The 21867-nt window shown below is 38.1% G+C and overlaps 1 protein-coding gene across 1 annotated transcript; it reads right to left on the reverse strand.

Moving 5' to 3' along the window:
* Positions 1 to 1388: 1388 nt before the first annotated feature.
* Positions 1389 to 21817, reverse strand: SdhA (succinate dehydrogenase, subunit A (flavoprotein)). Its single transcript, XM_074105489.1, has 12 exons — positions 21714 to 21817; positions 20412 to 20485; positions 16861 to 17036; positions 16119 to 16271; positions 14884 to 15041; positions 13868 to 14032; positions 12961 to 13160; positions 11320 to 11517; positions 10233 to 10377; positions 6252 to 6487; positions 5320 to 5483; positions 1389 to 1939 (listed from the first exon to the last, which is right to left on the reverse strand). Exons 2-11 carry the CDS (start codon positions 20478 to 20480, stop codon positions 5328 to 5330), a joined length of 1656 nt encoding a protein of 551 aa, XP_073961590.1. The 5' UTR covers positions 20481 to 20485; positions 21714 to 21817; the 3' UTR covers positions 1389 to 1939; positions 5320 to 5327.
* Between the last annotated feature and the right edge of the window lie 50 nt (positions 21818 to 21867).

The following is a 21867-nucleotide window of genomic DNA, read 5'->3' on the forward strand; positions in this document are numbered from 1 at the left end:
TGCACATTGCCTGACAAAGAAAATCATGGGTTGGGCGGGAATCAAATGGTTCTTGTAGCAGAGTAGAAAATAATGTCAAGATTTTCTCTAAAACAGTTTTGACGTAAAATGTTTGAAAATGAGAACAATGTAGAACGTAAGTTTCAATGAGGGCTATCGCGTATGGATTCGGCACTAGAGGCGCTTGTGTAGCGCGAGGTCTCCGAAATGTCAAATCTCATAGTTTTTGGGTGAGCTACGCGGGTTTATTTATAATTAGAATAATTTTGTGAATATTTTGCAATATCTGAAATTAATTATGGCAAATATGCGTTCCGGGGCAATGAATGTCTGTGTTTTGATACAGTTTTGTCTTTCGGAAACCTTTGTCCTCCCTTTTTTCCGAACAAAACGGGGACTATGCAACACTGTGGCATTCTCGATATTTTTATGGTACGGTTTTAAGATGTATTAAATATGATTTTAATCTAAACTTTGTTTTCACGCCCGTAATAACAGACTTTGAAAGCCATACTTAAAAACCTCACGCAACAGTGCGCCATCTAGTGAGACAAAAAACGATAGCCCTCATTGGTCTAACTAGTTTACAGTACAATCAGAATGTTAGTATCGCTCGGGAATCGTCGGTTTTCTTCGTTTTCCTGAAGATTCATACATAAATGAGAAAGATAAAGAAAACCGATCTTTTGTTTCGAGTTCCGAACCACATTAGCAAATTATTTTCATTGTACTACGCTTAGATCTATCCTGAAATTACCTAACCAACAAAAAGTTGAAAAATCAACACTTCAAAGTTCAATATCTCAAAACGGCTAAACCGATTTTGATGAAACATGTCTAAAAACCATCGCTAGAAAACCTGCTTTCAAATAAAAATACCGCATTTAAATTGGTTCACCCGTTAAAGAGCTACGGTGCCACAGACACACACATAGCAGTCAAACTTATAACACCCCTCTTTTTGCGTCGGAAGTTAATTAAAGGAAAAATGTGACCTTTATTTGTTGTTTTTCACACTAGTTTTAGTACATCGAAAATTGCCTGATAATAGCATTTTTGTCAACAGTCAGTTACCTGAAGAGTTTTGCTATACTTGCTACATAACTGGGTCAATCAATTTTTTAGTGTAGCTTGTTGCCAAGGTAACGTCACCTAAGTTACTTAATAAAAGTATAATTTTAGGGGGTAGGTATAAATCCACTAAAAGTTAAGAGTTATGACAGTTTTAAGGCAACGCCTAAGCATGCTATCTATTAGCTATTAATATACATTGCACACATTTTTGCGATGTATACTAATAGATACACCTGAGTTACAGGACAGAACAACATACACTAAAAAGTTGATTGATCTAATAGTGCATAAAGGAGTGCTAGTAAAACAAACAATTGCAATGTGTATCATAAACATATATTTAATTTTCATTTGTACACTTAATATCTAGAAATAAATTGATTGCGTCTCATTGCCTTCATAACAATTTCAATCACATTACAGTTTTATGAATTTCATTGAGGTAAAAGCGAACAGGTAAATCGTGTCTGGTGGTACTTAAAAGTAGAACAATGATTTCACATACTACATACATTAAGTACCTTGGTGCTGCTGAGGCCATAAAAACATCGAAATAAATAAATGCTGTTCTATTAAAAACATACAACAAACATATGTATAACTTCGTGCATGATTTCAAAATCGAGACAATAATCTTGATAACAAAGTATCTGGTACTGTTTGGTTTGTACTACTCTGTGGATCATTGCCTTGGGATTAGTTTACGTTAGTACTTATTTACGGAGTATTCTTGTTGGACCGTTGTTACGCTTAGATCAGGTTACACTAAAAATAAATAACTCTATAAATAATGGCTGTTGAAATGAACACTACGCCCTTTTCGACGAATACTGTTTAACTCAGTCAGCACCCATGAGGAGATTATCTGAAACAAAGATAGGTAACAAATATAAAATAAACTAAAACCAACAGAAGTATGCAAAGTTTGCGGCCCGACCATTCCGCGTGATTTTATTCAAACTTGCTATTAATAGTAGATTATACAACGAGTGCATTAAGCTTGTCATTCTAAAATCGTAAAATGGGTTTTATGAATATTTTACACACTGATTTTCACTTTCGATTGCGAGGAAATTAAACCACAACAGTGCAAATCAATACAATGCAATAACTCTTTAATGAACACCAACAAAGTAAGCAGTACGGAAAACATGTTCATTTATTACCTTTTCTTATTCATGCATTGCTAATTTCTATGAGAGTTTCTATTGTTTCCAATGGATTATTTGGCATTTAAAAGTATGACTTTTTAGATTTTCAGAAATAATTAGTTTACGTGTCATTCATATAGTAACCATTTTAAATCCAGTCACAATTAAGCGTATTTGAAAAAGTCTTCAAATGATAATGTGCACCTATAAACACAATTTAAAATTAATAACACTCACTGGGAATATCCCTATTTCACTCATCCAACAGAATATAAAAATAGTTATGAAAATCTATTCAATTACTGCGGGGTGCTAACAACATAACTAGCTTGAAAAAAAAAACGCGTCCTGCACACTTACGCAACTTAGCTAACATTCCAACATTTGAAATTGCTAAAACCAATAACGAATACGGTCAAAGAGTATGGAAGTGCATCTTACCGCGTATATTGAATGGATTTTCAACTGAATTATTAAACTTAAGCAAAGATCGAACGAGTGAACCAGCCAGATATATTATAAAAAGAAACATGTTCAAAGTAAGAAGGCAGACTACCTAAATGATAAAATAATTGTACCTATACTCATTACTCAACTATTATTATATACCTACTACCTACCGTGGCAGGACGTTCGCGGTCGCGGCGTTCGGTGGAGCCCTGTCGCATTTAGCATTTGCCGTATCAAAAATAAGTCTTTATGAGAGTAGCGCAGGCCCCCTGCGACAGGGTTCCGACGGGTGTCGCGTCCGAGCTTGCTGCGGTTTATTTATGCTCCGTTTGATTTAGGGTTTGGATTAGCGGTCAATTGTAACACACGTTTCTCAGTATTTCGAACACAATTGGACTAAAAATACCTACATGTACATTTATTAGCGGCATTTGTTATGTTTTTATTGTAAAAATTAACACAGTTTTTAATAGTTTCGTTGCTTCGTTTAAAAGCGTGTGCAAATTTCACCGTGAAGTTCCGAATGTCAAGATAAATTGAGTATAGCAATATGAGAATGATTTAATTAGGATCACACTGTACAAACAAATTTTAGAGACTCCTTAACTCAAAAAATCTTTTTAATTTAAGATTAGAAGCTAAGGTTAATCAAGTTAATTATGCAATTTTTATTGAAATAAACAGTTTAATTTTTTTTAAACATCGACACAATTGCTTTGTGACGATTAGGTACATAAAAAAGTGATTTGAATATAAAACCGTAAATTTAAAATCTAAAACTTGTTTTCTTGTAAATATGTCTTTATTCTTTTGGATGAGCGATTTGTAACACGTGAGATGATTAAGGAAAAAACAAAACCTGATTTCAAATAAAAAAACCGCATTCAAGTCGGTCCACCCGTTTAAGAGCTACGGTGCCACAGACAGACACACAGCAGTCAAACTAACAACACCCCTCTTTTTGCGTCGGGGGTTAATAAGATAGATAACACTACACGTTACTAAAACTATATCGATTTCAATGACGAAGCTTGTTGAGGATCTTCATATAAAAGGTAGAAAGTTTAAATTTTCCAATAACATAAGATCCCATAAAGAAATGTCATTATTCTGTGTCATATTATTTTATAATCAAGTTTTGCCTACAATACTTGTATATTAGATTGGTTTTTAACTTATTACGTATCTTGTGATCCACTGTCATTTGTGTAATATTTTGAGTGTGAAGCTAGTAACGAAACAAATTAAAATACGGTATTTGACAACTCCTGATTTTGCCATATCTTAATATTATTATGAAAATATAGATAAACAGATAGTGTTTAGCGAAGAGAAAATTTAAATCAGTTGAGAATTGAATTTAAAGTGATTTTTTGAAAAATCTATTTACCTGTCTCTTTCTCAAACGCTTTTCTCTATGCAGCAAGTATGGCGGTACGGTACTAGCGTGTGACGTCACATGCCAGTATGTCTTTCTCTGTCTAATCTTGAATTTCAAACCTTTATAACTTTGTTATTTGTAAAGGTAGCTTAAAAATTGTTTTTCTATTCGATAACAGGCATTGTGTAGTTTTAATTTATAAAACATATACAAAATAGTCAAATACCGTATTACGGAAAATTTAAAACGATAAGTAGCAAACTGTTAAGTAGTGCTTTAATTTGGGGTGACACCGCAACGCCCGATGTCATGTGAGAACTATATTTAATAGAGGTTATCGCAGGAGCATTAGTATCTCTTAAGTAGGCAAGTACTTGGTCAAGTATTGTCTACCAACACTATTTCATTATATTTTGCGAAGAAGATCAGATTTAAACTGTTGTTTGTTATAGATAAAACTAGTCATACGTCTGGAAAATATTTACGACAAACAAACCAATAATCGGAATTTAAGTGACATGATAACGCAAGTTTTGTTTATGCCGGGAGACACAAAAAGATTGTGGGGATATTGGGTAAAAAATAAATCCATACAATTAATTTTTCTTACACACACTCTAGCATCCGTCATTTTATTTACTCTCTACCGGTAATATAACAAAGTTTATCTGGATTATTAATTTCGCTCAGTGGTTGAGAAAGTACAAATGAGCACTCCAGTATGACGTCACGGCTATGATTCGTTACACCTCGAACACCAATTAATTTATAGAAACGAGTCAACCACAATACGCCGTATTGAATACGGTATTTGACAACTCCTGAATTTGCCATATTCTATTAATTATTTTGAAAACACAGATAAATACCGTCAATATTTAGCGAGGAAAAAAAACGGTTGAAAATTGAATTTGTAGTGACGTTTGAAAACTAGTCAAACATCGCACCGTGTAAATAAAAACTAGTAAACATTAACAGGGGATTTCTTTATTCACTCAAAATAACCCAAACCCATTTGTTGAAATATTTCGGATACAAGCGAAAAAACATCGATATTTTAGGGTCGATATTGTTGAACATTCGGTATAAGCAGCAGCAGAAGTGGATGAGCTGTTACCATGCTCAAAATGATCTACGACTCTACTACTAAAGTAATGAATAAATAAAAGAGTGTGTAGATAATTTTGAGCACCACAGCTGCTCATCTACTTCTGCTGCTGACTGTACCTATGAAAGTAGCATTGCTGGCTGGGGCGCACTCACCTACGCGTCTAATACGTCCTGATGACGGGCGGCACAGTCTTGCACTCCTGCTGATCGAGCGTGTTGTCGATGACGGGCCGGTACGACAGCCGCGTGGCGCCGGTGGCCGCGTCCGTCTCCGCTAGGGTGTGCTTACGCCAGTGCTGCTCGAATGGCAGCTTCGTCTGTATAACATTTTCAACATTTGTTGTATCATGTATTTATTTGGGTGGTATCAGACTAGCTTTTTTTCTGGGCGTATACGGTCGTTTTTGGCATACGCGCTTACACGCGCGCTACATTAAACCGAACGTGCGTTTCCAAAAACGAGCTTATACGCGCAAATAAAACGCTAGTCTGAAACCGCCCTTAAAGAGAGTCGAAGTCTATGTTTTCCTTTGTTTAGTTTTGATGAGAGGTGGGGACAGAGCCTGTTTGGCGATTACGTCAACAATATTCACTTATTTGCGCACTATGCATACTGGCAATTTTTTTTTCCAATTATCCGCAGTACAAACAAATGAGAAAGTAAATTCCTAGTAGTTCGCAACTGCGGCAATAAACGCGGAGCAGCGGCTAGTGGGAATTTATTTTTCCATCTTCGCACTGTGAACAGTTGGGAAAACAATCCCCGTAGTTTGCTAACTAACAAAGAGGTGCATAGTATAATTGGGAATCTCTGCTAACTTGCGCAAAGGTGCGGGCGCCCTCGCGGCGTGCTGTGTTGTTTCAAGAGGTTTCAATAGAGCAGAGACCCGCCTCACGCATCGCTGGCCTAGATGACATTAAACAAGAACGCCGCGCTAAGCCAAGCCAAGCCGTGCACTCACGCGAGTTAGCGGAGGCCCTAAGCCCTCAAATTCTACGATTTTGCAATGATGTCCCCCTTATACATTAGCTGGCCGAGGAACATAAAAAGAATGATTCAACAGCAGCATTCGCCCCCCACTTACTTGTCCTTCCAAAGGCTTAGAATAGTCGTATTCATCGCGACGAGTCTTGAAGTCCTCCCTGGCGTGCGCGCCGCGACTCTCCTCGCGCACCAGCGCGCCCTCCACGATCTGCACCGAGTTTATGAGCAGGTTCTGAAGCTCCAACGTCTCGATCAGATCGCTGTTCCAGATCAGGGAGCGGTCGGACACTTTGACGTCCTTAATCTGCTTGTAGATCTCGTGGATTTGCTTGTGGCCTGGGACAATACAAAAGTATTGAAAGCTATACCATGAGAACGTTTGTGGCACTCGAGGCTAGAAAAAGTAGGACTATATGAATAATTTAAACGTTCGTCCGAATCACGTTTTTTTTGATTTTTGTCATTTTTGTAATTTTTATTTCCCAACAGGTAAATAATAAACCAAATGAAAAAAGTTTTACCATTTTAAATTTTATCATTTCGGCATTTCGTGTAACACGCATACTCATAAAACGTGGTAAAAGCATGTACTCATACTTTAGATCGTGTTTGTTTAGTAAAATCCGTTTACAAAGCACTACGTCAAATGAGTTAAAGTATTACTACTACGAAATCGTAAACCTATCTAATTTATGGCAAAACGATAAAAGGATAGCAAAATCGGTTCCATTGTTCATAGTATAAGGGATAACAAAAAAGGGCCAGCTATTAAGGTTGTAGACAATTGAAACATGCAACTTCGTTTACGGCACATGTTGGAGGCAAAAACGTTTTTTTGTTCGTAGAAACCCCAGTTTCCCCAGCTTTTGTTCCTTTGCGTAGTTATTTGTGCAATTGGTTGCATTTTGATAGAGAGAAACGTCTGCGTTGATCTACACTGTAGATTCTACAGTCATTATTTCACTACGTTACGATATTCTTAAACTTGGAGATGTTAGTTTCACTTATTTTTGCTCATGATAAAGAAGATATTCAGAGTGACCTACAACTCAAAGCTACTATAGGTAAATATAAACTAAATTTTTGCAAAACAATTGCTGATAGTTATTATACGAGGGGCGGCTGAAAAGTTCTAAGGTAGAAAAAAAAATTCATTTTTTGTTTTCTATTTTTATTTTTCAATATAATCTCTCTTTACGAGTAATTCAATGCATTTATTAAATTTTTTAAATAATGCTTTTAGACCGTTAAAAAAATAAATTTTATTTTGGCTGTCGAAATGTTCCTGTACAGCCGCCTTCATTTCTTCATCACTGCCAAATCGCTTTCCCCTTAACTCTTTTGTAAAATTGCTGAATAGGAAATAATCGCTAGGGGCTAGATCTGGACTGTACGGTGGACGATCAATTTCCTCGAAACCAGTTTCCTTCAGAGCAAGCTTGGCAACACGAACGGTGTGAACGGGGGCGTTGTCTTGCAAAAACAAAATGCCTTTGCTCAGTTTGCCGCACCTTTCTTACTAGCTCGTCATAATAAACTCATTTATTGTAGAGCCTTTTGCCAAATAGTCTATTAAAAGAATGCCTTTGCAATCCCAAAACACGGTGGCCATTAGCTTAGACGTTGATCTTTGAACCTTGAATTTCTTCGGTGGCATTTCACCCTTTTCGATCCACTGCATAGATTCATACTGTCTGATCCATGTTTCATCAACATTTACTATACGGGAACAAACTTCATCTAAACCATCTTCACATAATTCTAAAAATGCCTGACAAGTTTGAACACGACATTCTTTATCGAAAGCTGTGAGCATTTTCGGCACCGAACGCGCACTAACTTTTGTCATATGCAAATGTTGATGGAAAATCTCTCAGACTCTTTCCTTACTAATACTTCAGGCTTCAGCTATTTGCCAAACCTTAATTCTCCGATCCTCTAATACTAACTTCTTGACTTTTCAGTAAGTATTTTCTTCAGTCTCAACCGATATTGGCCTCCCTGGGCGAGGATCGTCTTCGATCGACTCCTGTCCAAGTTTAAAAAGTCGACTCCATTTTTAACAGTGTCATGAGAAGGGCCTGATGGGCCGAAATACTAGCAATTTCTTCAAAAATACTTTTCGGCGATTTGTCACTTTTCGTGAGGAACTTAATTACTGCACGGTGCTCAATTTTCGTGGTATGCGTTGATAATTCACACATAATGACCTTTATCGTCGGATATCTCGAGATGAAATAAAAGAAACACGACACTTTTTTCTTTTAATTATTTACTTTTTAAAATAGTATATTTTTTATCGAGGGGCTAAATAAGCGAATATATACCCGAGGTGGTTAGCCACCCGAGCTTTAGCGAGGGTGTCTATTTATACGAGGGTTTATATTGACTTTTAGTCTCGCGGTGAAAACTCTATTTTTCACTTCTTTTTCAGTTAGTTTAGTACAAAAAGATTTAATCAAAAAATAAAAATAAATCTTTCTAGATTTCGGCGGCAAAAGATTATCAATTATGTCTTTTGCTCTTTGCTCGACATCATAATTTTCGCTATCACTTGACGACATTGTGAGAATAATTAATTTGTTTTAATCATTTATGATTTACGCTCAACAACAATTTCAAAGTTTTCGCGGTAAGTATTTTCTTCCAACCAGACACAGATATAACAAAATCGCATCGGCGAAATGGTCAATACACAAATGGAAAAATAGAATGGCGCCACCTTCTATGCGGAAAAAGCATAGAACTAAGACCACGTAGACTAAGAACGTAACATTTTCAACATGAAAATGGTCCACACACAATCTTATTTTTTGCAAGTAACTGGCTGTTTGAGTTTATCTAAGTCACTCGAAGTAAATTAAAAAAATAAATTACTTTTACTCACTTTACTCCCGCCTCGTAAGGCTATATTGACCTACTTTTAGAGCATGAGAAGTGAAAATGGTTTTTTAGTGGCCAGTACCGATAACACATATGCAAAAGTACCTTAGGCAAATCGTTTATGATTTACTTAAGAAGAATGGCGCCACTTTCTATGCGGAAAAAGCATAGAGACCACGTAGACTAATCTTACGAAGCTTAAAATAATTATTTACTCACATACCCTATAAAAAATGATATTGATGATATTAAACTCGGTTTAAGACGTAAGTTATCCGTTAGAATATCATTTAATATGAGTGAGTCTCACGGAGATTCATGTTCAAAAATACCTTAGGCTTAGAACTTTTCAGCCGCCCCTCGTAATTTATTTACACATGTGGACCAAATTTGAAGTCTATCCGAACTGTGTTAAATTCGACTTCCCAGAATTGAAATTTAAATAAAAATCTATAATGAGCGTGAAACACTAGGGAAACTGGTACACAACAGATGGGCTTGATGAAAAACGAATGTGCCAACGAAGCGATGTCTGGATTAGTCGCAAATGGACACAAAGAGTATTCGGATTCACTTTGACCATATCTTTTGTGCATAATCTCGATCACGCAGCAGCACGGCTTGAGTCGTTTCACCATACACCCAGTATAAAATCTTACAGATCTGTTCATTCACGAAGGAGCGCCCCTCTACAGCTATCTATCTATCAATGTGCACGAGTGAACCTTGTACTTACATGTTGTCTTAGTCTCAGTGTGCGTGACTGACGGTACGCTTGCGGCTGAGGATACGATCGAGCTACGCACACATAGACCTACAACTACAATTATAAAATGTGGAGGGGCGCTCCTTCGTGAGTTAACAGATCTGTATCTGTTAAAGAATTTATTATGATATTTAGTGTAATTTGCACCAAGTTACTTTGACTAAAACCATTGTCAGACCAACCACCATCATCATCATCATCAGCCGGAAGACGTCCACTGCTGAATAAAGGCCCTTAGAACGCCACAATGAACGATAATTCGCCACTTGCATCCACCGGTTTCCCGCAACTCCCACGATGTGAACAAAGTGATTTGATAGCTGTTTGATATTCGTTATCGTTACATTATCATGGGATTAGACACATTAAAGATGCTAGATTGTACTGTTAACTTAAGATAACTTGATCCCCACAACGGTGCTACCAACTGACCTTCCTCGAGCGTGCTCCTCTGGCGGAAGACGGCGGCGTTCTTCTGCATGCACCTTTGCATGCGAAGCCGCAAATCGGCGGTGGGGAGCGCGCCGTTCGCGAAACGCACGCTGTCTAGGTTGGCCACGCTCGCCTCGCCCGTCGACTGTAAACAACATGCTGTTAATAGAGACAACATAACAAAGAACAAGACAAGAAATGGATGTAAAAGAACTAAACATTTCTAAATTTACGTCAAACGTGTGACAGCTGCGAAGGCAGTAGCGCCCTTCTTTAAATTCTGCTAGTCATAACACTACCACCAGACATAAGTCAGACAGACGTGGTTGACGGGGTCTGGTGGTTTGTGACAAAAAACAATTTAATTGAGAGTTAAATAGAATTATAAGGTCTAAAAATTATATAAATTTGGTGCGACGTAATTTTATGCGTTACCATTGTGTAGCATTGTGTAGCTTTGAGACATGCTGCATCAGATAGTATAAATAACTTCAGTGATTTTTTTCAGGTAATATAGGATCACCTGACTGTCCGCCTGTCACAGCTTATTTGCTCCGAAACTACCGGACTGTTGAATCGAAATTATGTGCACATTATGTAAGTCCCTAACCCAAACGTTATTTGGGGGTAATTTGTTGCTTGCTGCTTGATCTAATGGTGGATATTGGACATTCGGTAATTTTATTTTTGGTATACGTCGTTTTATTAATGGTTTGCTAACAATGGGCCTCATGAGGAAGGTCAAAGTCAACGAATGGAATCAGAAATGATGATATCCACAGTAGAACTAAGGTTACCAACATAGCCCGAAGAATTGCGAAACTGAAGTGGCAGTGGGCGGGGCACATTGCTCGCAGGACTGATGGCCGATAGGGTCAGAAGGTTCTCGAATGGCATTCGTGGACCGCGAGGCGAGCTGTCGGTAGGCCTCCAACAAGATGGAGCGACGATCTGGTCGATGTCTGGTGATCGCGGTGGATGCGGAAAGCACAAGACCGGTCTGAGTGGAGAGCCTTGAGGAGGCCTATGTCCAGCAGTGGACTTGTTTCGGCTGACATTATGATGATTTTTGGTATGGTATAGTTACGTCATTGAGCGGAGCCTGCGCGTCGCCGGGGCGGCTGGTCTCTGCGACGGTGTTGGCGCAGGCGCGGCCGAACACGACGATGTCGAGCAGCGAGTTGGCGCCGAGCCGGTTGGCGCCGTGCACCGACGCGCACGACGCCTCGCCCGCCGCGTACAGACCCGGCACGATGCGGTCCTGCCCCTCGCGGTGGACGATCACCTTAACAAATATACAATCATAATTAACTATTTATACCAATGAGGGTTAAAAGACAGGCGAAATAACGCTAGATGCCGTTAGTATCGTGAGGTCTTTTTTGACGTCACGGTCTTGCTTGCAATTGGCTCATTTAGTTATTAGCCAATCGCAAGCAAGACCATAACGTCAAAAAAACCTCACAATAGGGTAGGTAGTTTCCTGGGTAGTAAAAATATCATTCTGCATTCTAGTTAGATTATCAGAAAATATTGAACACGTAAGTATTCTTTCGCCAATCAAACAACAAATTGCAAAGATAAAGCGCGTCAAAGTTCAGGGGCCAGTGACGTCACTCATTTTAGTAAAAAGTGTAAGTAGGTGTGACAGACTAATAACATTTTTTCAAGATTCTAGCCCATTGACCTAGTACAGTAAACTATGGTCTATTTGTGAAACCTAGATACTAAAATGACAGTCTGAAATGTCAAATGTAAAAATAATGTGGCCAGCATAAAACGAACAGTGCTAGTTTTGCATTTCGTAGTACAGGGCCAGATATCACACAACGTCATTCATGTTTTTCGTATTCGACAATTTCGACATTCGTAACTTTACTCAGTACGTTCAGTACGTTTTCTCGTGTTATGGTATGTGTGTTTTTATGGTAAGCATTGAGGGGGGATTGTACTTAGAATGAAATTGAAACTTAAATATCAACATCTATAAAAAGTAGAAATATCTCCAAAAGGGTCGCATTTTTATTAGACCCATTTTACCTTTTTTAGAATGTCCTAAGTGCCCTACATGTTAGTACGTCATTACGATACGATTTTACGTACGATCTGATTTTAGGCATATAACATAGGTACCTACAAAATCTTTCGGTGATAACCGGTTGCGGCACATCACTATTTATGAGACGCAAAGAACAGATAACACATAAAACGTCATTTTAGTATCTCTGATTAAAAAACAGACCATACAAAGATATTGAAACAGTGAACATTACTAAATTATGTATCGATCGTTTCTGTACTTGACTGTTCCATACTAAGGCAAACCCAGAATCAATGCTAAACCTCATGGAATTTCTTGCCGGTTTCTTCTTAATTTCTTGCCTGTTTCTTCTTAAAAAAGGTTTTTACCGAACCGGTGATAGGTTTTTCAACGTTAGTAAGTGTTTATTATAGTTTAAATGGAATAAAAACATTTTGAATTGACTTAAGCAAAGCTTGTATGGATGGAAAATGCACTTTATTGTGTGCGAAATTTTGTACGCGAGATTGCAGTAGTTCAAATCTCGTCGTTACCTTATAGTCCAAAAATTCTACATTTAATCAAAAATCCAAAAAGATAGTTTTGAATCATGTTCACTGTGGTCTACACTATCAATTTGAGGGTAAGGAAACTACCCGTCCGCAGCGAACGTACTTTGACTAATCAAGCTTTAACAAGTTGACTGACCTCTCCGCGGTAGTTGGTGGGAGTGCCACCCATGTTATAATGTACGGTGGGCAACACAGGGATGGGCTCCTTGGTGACATCAACGCCGGCGAAGATCATCGCCGTCTCGGAAATACCCGGCAGACGCTGCTTCAGCTGGTCGAGCGGGAGGTGGTGCAACTGTAAATGCACGTGGTCCTTCTCAGGGCCACAGCCGCGACCTGAGTACAAAGATTGATTTTAGACCATCAAATTTTCAGATTTCACTATTAATAACTACAAGAATTCTATAATTTTGTAATAGCGTAGTGGCAAAATGCGTTTTTGAGTCAATCAACTTTTTCCGTGACATAGTCTAAAAAAAAACTGTTAAGTATATGCTACTAATTTGCTTAGGACACGGTTCATAAAATAATGGGATTGTAACTACGACAAAAATGTACGCTCGATAAATTTTAACCACAGAAAACATATAGGAAGTTATGGTTTTAAAGAGTTGACCAGGAGACGTGACCATAGCAACGAGGTACAAGAAAAAGTTGTTTGTCCATATTTTTTTTTGGTAAATAGCTGGCAAACGAGCATGCGGGTCACCTGATGTTAAGTGATCACCGCCGCCCATGGACACCTACAGCATTATAATACAAAGCCCGGGGACACCATCGTTCCTTTCATTAATTGATTTCAGATTGAATTTCAAAAATAAGCTTAATTGTCTGATTTATTAAATATAATGGCCACATCAAAAACATTTATTGCATTCTACCAAAATAAGGTGATATAGAATGAGACATGTCGAAAATTGAGTGGGACCATAAGAGTTGATCCATTTCACTATTTCCATTGTAGAAAGTTTTACTTCAAGTTGAAGTTGGTTTTATATTGATGGTCAATAGGTTAAACGCAAAACGAATGATTCCCGACTGACCTTCCATGATCTCGATCGTCATGGACCGGGAGACGACGTCGCGACTGGCAAGGTCTTTGGCGACGGGCGCGTACCGCTCCATGAAGCGCTCGCCCTTCGCGTTTACCAGGAAACCACCTTCGCCGCGGCAGCCCTCCGTTATCAGGCAACCGGCGCCGTATATACCTGTATAGTAAATGATACAGTTAATAAATAATACAGGGTACAATACAATACAATTACTCTATTGTAGACCACAAATAGTAAGCGGTACAGAAACAGGTACAAAGAGAGAAAATTACAAGGTAAGCAACAGGCGGCCTTATCGCTTAAGAGCGATCTCTACTCAGAGTTATAGGGCGTTTTCAAAAAACGTGTACCTTTTTTTCAAAATTTGTTTAGTTTTTTGATACAAATTTTATGAGTCAGTTTTGTGACGCCCATACCGAGTGAATAAAAAAAACGACACAACAATCACAACAACAAAACAGCCGTTTTTGTTTACGACATTTTTTTAAGCCATCGGAATCGGTTATGCTCTTGATTCTGAGTCAGAAAAGCTATATTTTTTATAAAATAAAAAAAAGAAAGGTACACATTTTTGTGAAAATGGCCAATTATCATCTCGGGCAATATTTATTTATTTAATATAAGATCATCATCATATATTTAAGAACCTAGCTCTTGTTGGTGGAATAATCACCATTCTGTACGCTGTGTCAGCTGTCTGTGTATTCTGTACACAGATGGAGTCGCGGTCAACAGCTAGTAAATTGATATTTTTTTCGATCAAAACGTGTTGGTGCCCGAGGCCCGTAGCACTTGCAACTCTTGCAACGTATCTAATCTGCCAGTGGCTTTATTGTTGTGCCAGCAAAAAGTCCGGTTTCCACCGCCAGCGGAGCGGACTCATTAATGACTTAGTTTAACGTACGACGATCGGCTGCATCAAGTACTTGATGATGTAATTTAAAGTAAGTCATTAATGAGTCCGCTCCGCTCGCAGTGCAAATCGGGGTGTAGGTGTAGGCTGTTACCGGTGGGGTGGAACTGCACGAACTCCATGTCTTCGTTCTGGAGGCCGGCGCGCGCCGCCATGGCCGTGCCGTCGCCCGTGCACGTGTGCGCCGACGTGCAGCTGAAGTAAGAGCGGCCCGTGCCGCCCGTCGCCAGGATTGTGTTCTTGGCCTGGAACCTGCGACACAACACACATTATTGTATGCGAAAGTTTGTTAGTATGTGAGTGTGTGTGTGTATGTATGTTTGTTACTCCTTCACGCTTTAAGGCTGAACGGATTTTTTACACAGAAATAGGCTTGCTTTTGAATACAATCACGGCTGATGGTAAGCGAAGATATAGTCTGAGATGGTGAGATGGTTGATGTATGGATTTGGATGAAATTTGGTATGTAGATAGCTGGACGTCTGGAATAACGCACAGGCTTATTTTGTCTCGATATAAAATCTTGAATTCTCTATTGCTAGGTTTAGAGTCATGAAATTTTGCACAGTCGTTCATAGTGCAATTTTAATGAAGACCACGATTACATTTTTGATAATTCCCGTGGGAATTTACGGGAAACCGCTGGACCTAATGGTTTACGCGTGCGAATTCGCGAGTAAACTCTAGTAAATTATATATCTAAATTATAGGTATGTGTATGTTGAACACATTGAATGAACAGAAAAGTATAAACATTGTAGGCTGTATAGAGCCTGCATGAATAATGGCAGTATAATAGTCAATCAAATTTAATATTTAATATTTGCCGTACTTTACGGAACCCTACACTGCGCGTAGCCCACACACATACTTGACCAGTTTTCTATTTCTATAACTGAAACTGCATATTATGATTTTTTTTTCTTATAAAAATAAATAGTGTGCGCCATGCGTAGTCGTGACATTATGATATCACGTACATTTTGGTTTTTAAAAAGCAGTAAAAATCAGTATACGTTCTTATATACTGCCATTTTTACAGACTTCTGTTCCTAAAATCAATTATTGCTCCCATAAGTCCAGCGCTGACTCCATCCGAGGAGTCTAAATAAATAAATAAATATCACGGGATAATTCACACCAATTGACCTAGTCCCAAAGTAAGCTCAGCAAAGCTTGCATCTTCGCTCTGCATTTATGCTGAGGCGGGACCATTTCGGGCAAATAGTTTTACTTTTTCCTTTTTCGTTTTGTATAGTGATATTTCGTGTCTCGAATAATTTAGAAATACAACAATATAAATATCAATTGCTCAGTTAGTAGTGTCACCTGTGCAGTGTTCCGTCCTCGAGGTTGATGGCAATACAGCCTTTGCAGACGCCATCCTCCATCAGCAGATCCAGAGCGAAGTACTCGATGAAATACTCGCAGTCGTAGCGCAGAGACTGGCCGTACAGGGTGTGGAGCAGAGAGTGCCCGGTTCTGAAACAAATATGCAAAAATTATAATGGTGGTAACAAAAAAATGAGTAAAAAATGTAGTACTTAAATCATGTTTAGTATGTGCAATTTATACAACGTTTATTATTTATTTACCAAATTAATTACAAATATGATATAATAAATATGACAAAAAGGCCCGTGGTTAACAGTTCAACGAAATTTAGACATAATCCCAGAACAACACCGTTGGATGGCATTTTTGACCATTTTCCATACAAAGTTTTAATTCTTCTTATTAGCTGGGCACTATTTTCAGCCCTCCAGTTGTTTTTGTATACTTACTTTAGAAATCAAATAGCCGAAAAAATCTTCCTTTGTTGCGGATTTTTGGCACAAATGGGATATTACACAAAATGAACAATTTTATATTTTGTAATTTAATGTTAGTCTTCTTCTCTCCCCGAGCAAAGGCCTCCCTCTTACAACGCCAGAACGAACGATCAACTTGCATCTACCGGTTGCCAGCGACCCTCAAGATGTCTACCTATTATGGGAGGTCTGCCAACGCTTCGCCTCGCGGTTCGTAACTGAATGTACTCGTAATGCCGTGTTAATTAAATAATAGTGACCTGTCGGCGACGGCGCAGCAGCGATGCGCCTGCCCGCCCTTGCCGAACTTGAGCGACTGTCCGCCGAACGCGCGCTGGTAGATGCGGCCCTCAGGCGTGCGCGAGAACGGCATGCCGTAGTTATCCAGCTCGATCACGGCGTGCGGCGCCTCGCGCGTCATGTAGTGGATGGCATCCTGGCATGACAAGTCACTAGATTAGTATCCAACAACACTGGACCATTTAGCATGATTTACAACAAACGGCTCGCATCGGATTAACGTATTAATCTGATTTTCATTTGTTATACATGACATAATTATTTATTTATTTATTTAATGTAATTCACATGTCAATAAGTACAGGCATTAATATCTGCCACAGCGGAGCGTGCCGATCTGACACGTCTTACGGCCCTAGAAATAGAATCGTATCAGATATTTATGTACGCTTGTTATGTCAGATATTGGTGCTGGTGACTGTAGTATATCCGTAACGTGTACATATGTAGTTCTGTTATGCTACCGAAGTGGCAGTGATGCGTGTGCGCTTGCATCCCGTGTCTACCAACTGTACCTATTATGATTTAAAGACAAGAAGATACCACAACCGTAATGAATACGAGAGCTGAGAATTTCTCATCAACGATAACGAGAAAGAGTCATGGAAATGGCGTGGCGAAGTCATGCAAATAACAAGTAATTCAAGGACTCAAAAACACCGAACTGTGCTCATTAATCTTTATCTTTATATTAAATTTAACCCGTCTATCTGTGTCTGTCTTTAGCATCGTAGCTTCTAAACGGATGATTGTGATGATTTTTTTACATTAGTTGAAAATGTTGCATAGAGAGCTATGGAGCGCAGCATGGTCGGAGTGGGACGGATTGTCCGTATCCGGAACACGGCGTTGCGTTCTAAAACACGCATTGTCGATGTTGGTAAATGCAGGTTGGTAGGACTGGGCCGGCGGCGGCCATGTCAGCCGAATGCGAACTGCGGTGGGCTGAAAATGCCACAGAATAGGTGCCACAGGACGGATACCGACGGCGGGGTGGGCCCAGACGGAGATGGCGGGACGACCTGGATGTATTTCTCGACGACTGGCCTCAGGCTACTTTGGGTCGGGAGAAATGGAGGACATGGGGGGAGGTCTTTGCCAGCAGTGGGACATCAATCCAGGCTAGATAATAATAATAATGTATATGTAAATAGGTAAAAAATGGTCCACTCAGCTGGTACTTAAATGACAACAAAATTGGAAGAAGTTCTGTTGTGCTACTGAAATTGCACATACAATTGTATGTAGATATAATTAATTGCCCATGGCATAACTGATTTTTCGAACTATTTTCTTAAGTATTTCTTAACTTAACCCAAATTTACGCTCTTAAGCTCGATCCTAACATGATGCTGAAGTAAAAGTAATGATAGGATAGGAATACAGTTATGACTGTCTAGACGCATTTAGCATTATTAGAGAGGCATTCAGCACGCAAGACTCAACACAATAGAGTAGTCATGAATAACAATGAGCCTTGGTCTACGGCCGCAAAGTTGTTTCATTATTACTTTACCCAAATACGTATAAGTAGATGATTATAAAAATATCTGAAATAAAATTTATTATTATATTGTTATTATCATTATTATTTACAGTACCTAAAGCAGCTGGTAATCCATTTATAACATCAAAAATGTATTTTCTTTTCGATTTGTCTATCGTAAAAGTCTTAATGGACAAGTTATTTCGCAGGAAATCCTTTTTATTGGCAACACAACAATTCCGAAAAATAGACAAATAATTTATGGATTTATGAAAAGTGGTCACCAAGATAATAATATTGTCATTTTGCCCTGTGCCGTCACCACGCTGGCATATATCAAGGTAAACACAAAAGAAAACAGTTAGTTGTGAGAAAAACAAAAAACTTAAATTGAAACATGGTTCAGTCATGTGACAAAAAGTACTGTTTTGAGATACAAACATTAAACACCAGCATACTATCAATGCCCACTTGTTCTGGCTACTATAACTTGTCACTAGGAATGTTAAGCAATATGTTGTTTTGGCAACTCTAATAATTACCCTAACAAGTAGTAATATAAATCAGATTGAAGCAACATTTTTGTTCTTTAGCAAATGATTTTATTACTATGATAGCCTATATAAGTTGTATATGTTTAACATTAAGTCCTGCCTGCTGTTATTGAGTCTTTATCAGAACAATTTATTTACTTATGATTGGTTTTTGGAGTCTTTTTGTATTTTTTATTTCAACTCCAAATTTTTACTTTGTTTTGTTTAAATTTGTTACTTTTACCCGTAAAAGTAACAAATTTGGAGTTGAAATAAAAATACAAAAAGACTTCAAAAAACCAATCATAATTTGATTGCTTAGTAGTGACATCTCTTGTCTGGGTGAGCGGTTGGTTCCGAAAGAGTGTGACGTCTCTCGATGAGATCGGAACATAGATGTCGCTAGTGCTGCTGCATAAGTAGCGTAGTAGAAATAAGCAATCTGAGATATGTATGCATAGGAAAAATTCGTGTCTAGATTCCTGTCCAGCGGTGGTGTAGGGGTTATAGCACGCAGCACGGATTGCTGAGGACCTGGGTTCGATTCCCAGCGATGATCTCTTTTTCTGGTTTTTCTGTGCATCCATGTCTCAGTTTGTATTTTCGAAATTTATTTACTTCCAATTTATTGCAGATGATAATGGACATCATAAAAATCTAAGTAATATTATGAGAGCTACATTATTCCTGATTATTTGAGCTTAACTGCGTTTTTATTAGCTGATTTGATTAATAAAAGGTTATTAATTAAATCAATCTCACCTGCCATGTCCTAACAAATAATACAGGGATAAAAATGGTAAACATTACTGATATGAGCAGAAAGATTACAGAATTTCATAATCATAATAATATTGCACAACTTCTGTACCTACTAAATTAAATGGCAACTTTTGCCAGTGATTGAAGCCCAATATAGGCGTATTAGTATGTAGGTGAGGTATATGACTATAGGTCCACTCCTGCTGGCTCGTGCTGAGGCACCAACTTCAGAGTGGTAGAAAAATATTTTATGGTTTTTGTAGTTGGTTCAATTTTTTGTTATAATTTTTTTCTATTATACTGATTGAGACCTAGAAGCCACAGCACAGGACCGTGACGCATGGAAGTCCCTACTGCGAGCCCTATGTCCCTGCTGAGGGACTACAGGAATTCATCATCATCATCATCATACTGATTGATTGAAATAATAGAAATATTACAAAGAAAACAGCTAAAAAGTTATGCTTAAGGTAACAGATAGCACGAGCATGACAATTAACAGTCGAATCTACCATTTGGTCATTTTACGATTATTAGGTCAAAGTCATTAAAAACAGTATATTTGACTTTGGCACAATAATTGCAGATCCGACTCTGTTAATTGTCACGGTCGAGCAATGAATGATCAGGTAGGAGTATTTTTACTCTTCCTTTGTTACATGTTGTAAGGGGCAAATTTATTTTTACCAGTCAATGTTTATTATCCCATAGATAAAATATGCTACTTTACCTGATCTCCAAGCCAATCCGAACCCTTGACAGTGTCATACATATGCCATAGCCAGCTATCTTCCTCCATATTACCTTTAAGTAAGTAAAGATTGTTATATACATGTTTTTTTTAAACTATTAAATAATGTCAATTAATTCCAATGCTATTATTGTGTTCCAGTTAATTACTAGTTAATGATGGTAATAATGCAGTAATTAAAAATACATTGCAATGAGGGCTATCGCGTATGAATTCGCCACTAGAGGCGCTAGTGTAGCGTGAGGTCTCCGAAATGTCAAATCTCATAGGTTTTGGGTGAGCTACGTGGGTTTATTTAAAATTAGAATAATTTTGTGAATATTTTTGCAATATCTGAAATTAATTATAGCAAATATGCGTTCCGGGGTAATCAATGTCTGTGTTTTGAGACAGTTTTGTCTTTCGGAAAACCTTGTCCTCCCTTTATTCCGAACAAAACAGGGACTATGCAACACTGTGGCATGCTCGATATTTTTATGGTACGGTTTTAAGGTGTATTAAATATGATTTTAATTCAAACTTTGTTTTCACGCCCGTAATAACAGACTTTGAAAGCCATACTTAAAAACCTCACGCAACAGTGCGCCATCTAGTGAGACAAAAAACGATAGCCCTCATTCATTGTGACATAATCTAATGATGTCCAAAGTTAAAAGTGTAATCTCATGTTATCAGTAATATAAATCTTTATATTATACAAAACAAATAAACACAACCAAGTTATTCTGCTATATTAGAGCTGAAGACAACATGACAAGCTGCTAGTCTTGCTTATGTAATATTATTCAAGTAGCTATATTCCCAGAAAGGAAACCAATGTTCCTATATACTAATGCTAATGGCCTCACCACAAACACCTTTATTATGTTCTGGACATTACTAAAATGGTACTTTCCACAATTAGACATCTGTTAAGAACATGATTAACAATACGGAATATGCAAGCATTTTTGTTATTTTTTAAATAGATCCTTATTGTTTAACAGTATTTTGGATTTTTGAAATATCTCAAAAGGATATGCAAATACTCAGGCAGTAGCATAGCTGGGTAACCCACAACATCCCTGATTCTCCTTCTTGGTGTTGTTTGCATAGGAAGGCACCACAAAGTTTTTATTTCCTCTTCCTTATTTTCAACAGAAGTTTTGTGTCACATTGAGATATTTAAAAGAAAATTTGTGATTCTTGCATATTCCCAATTGTCTAAAATTACAACAATGTAATTGTAAATACACAGTTAGTGTTATTAGAAAGCTCTGACAATTACCAAAAAGTACATACCTAAAGCAGCATTGATGCCACCCTGCGCTGCTACAGTGTGTGACCTTGTAGGGAACAGCTTCGTGACTACAGCTGTTTTTAAACCCTTCTTGCACAAGTCCGAAAGCCGCACGTAAACCTGCACCCCCAGCTCCAATGACCAGATGCATCATGT

This window comes from Choristoneura fumiferana, chromosome 23 (assembly GCF_025370935.1).
Source record: "Choristoneura fumiferana chromosome 23, NRCan_CFum_1, whole genome shotgun sequence".
Classification (NCBI taxonomy): Eukaryota; Metazoa; Arthropoda; class Insecta; order Lepidoptera; family Tortricidae; genus Choristoneura; species Choristoneura fumiferana.

What these genes read in the sequence shown, in the direction of transcription:
- SdhA (XM_074105489.1), bottom strand. Translation starts at nt 20,480, where the DNA reads ATGGAGGAAGATAGCTGGCTATGGCATATGTATGACACTGTCAAGGGT. An exon ending in TGCTGCGCCGTCGCCGACAG is followed by an intron (nt 16,272 to 16,860) that starts GTCACTATTATT and finishes TATTTGTTTCAG; the next exon opens with AACCGGGCACTCTCTGCTCC. An exon ending in CGCAGGCTCCGCTCAATGAC is followed by an intron (nt 10,378 to 11,319) that starts GTAACTATACCA and finishes TGTTGTTTACAG; the next exon opens with TCGACGGGCGAGGCGAGCGT.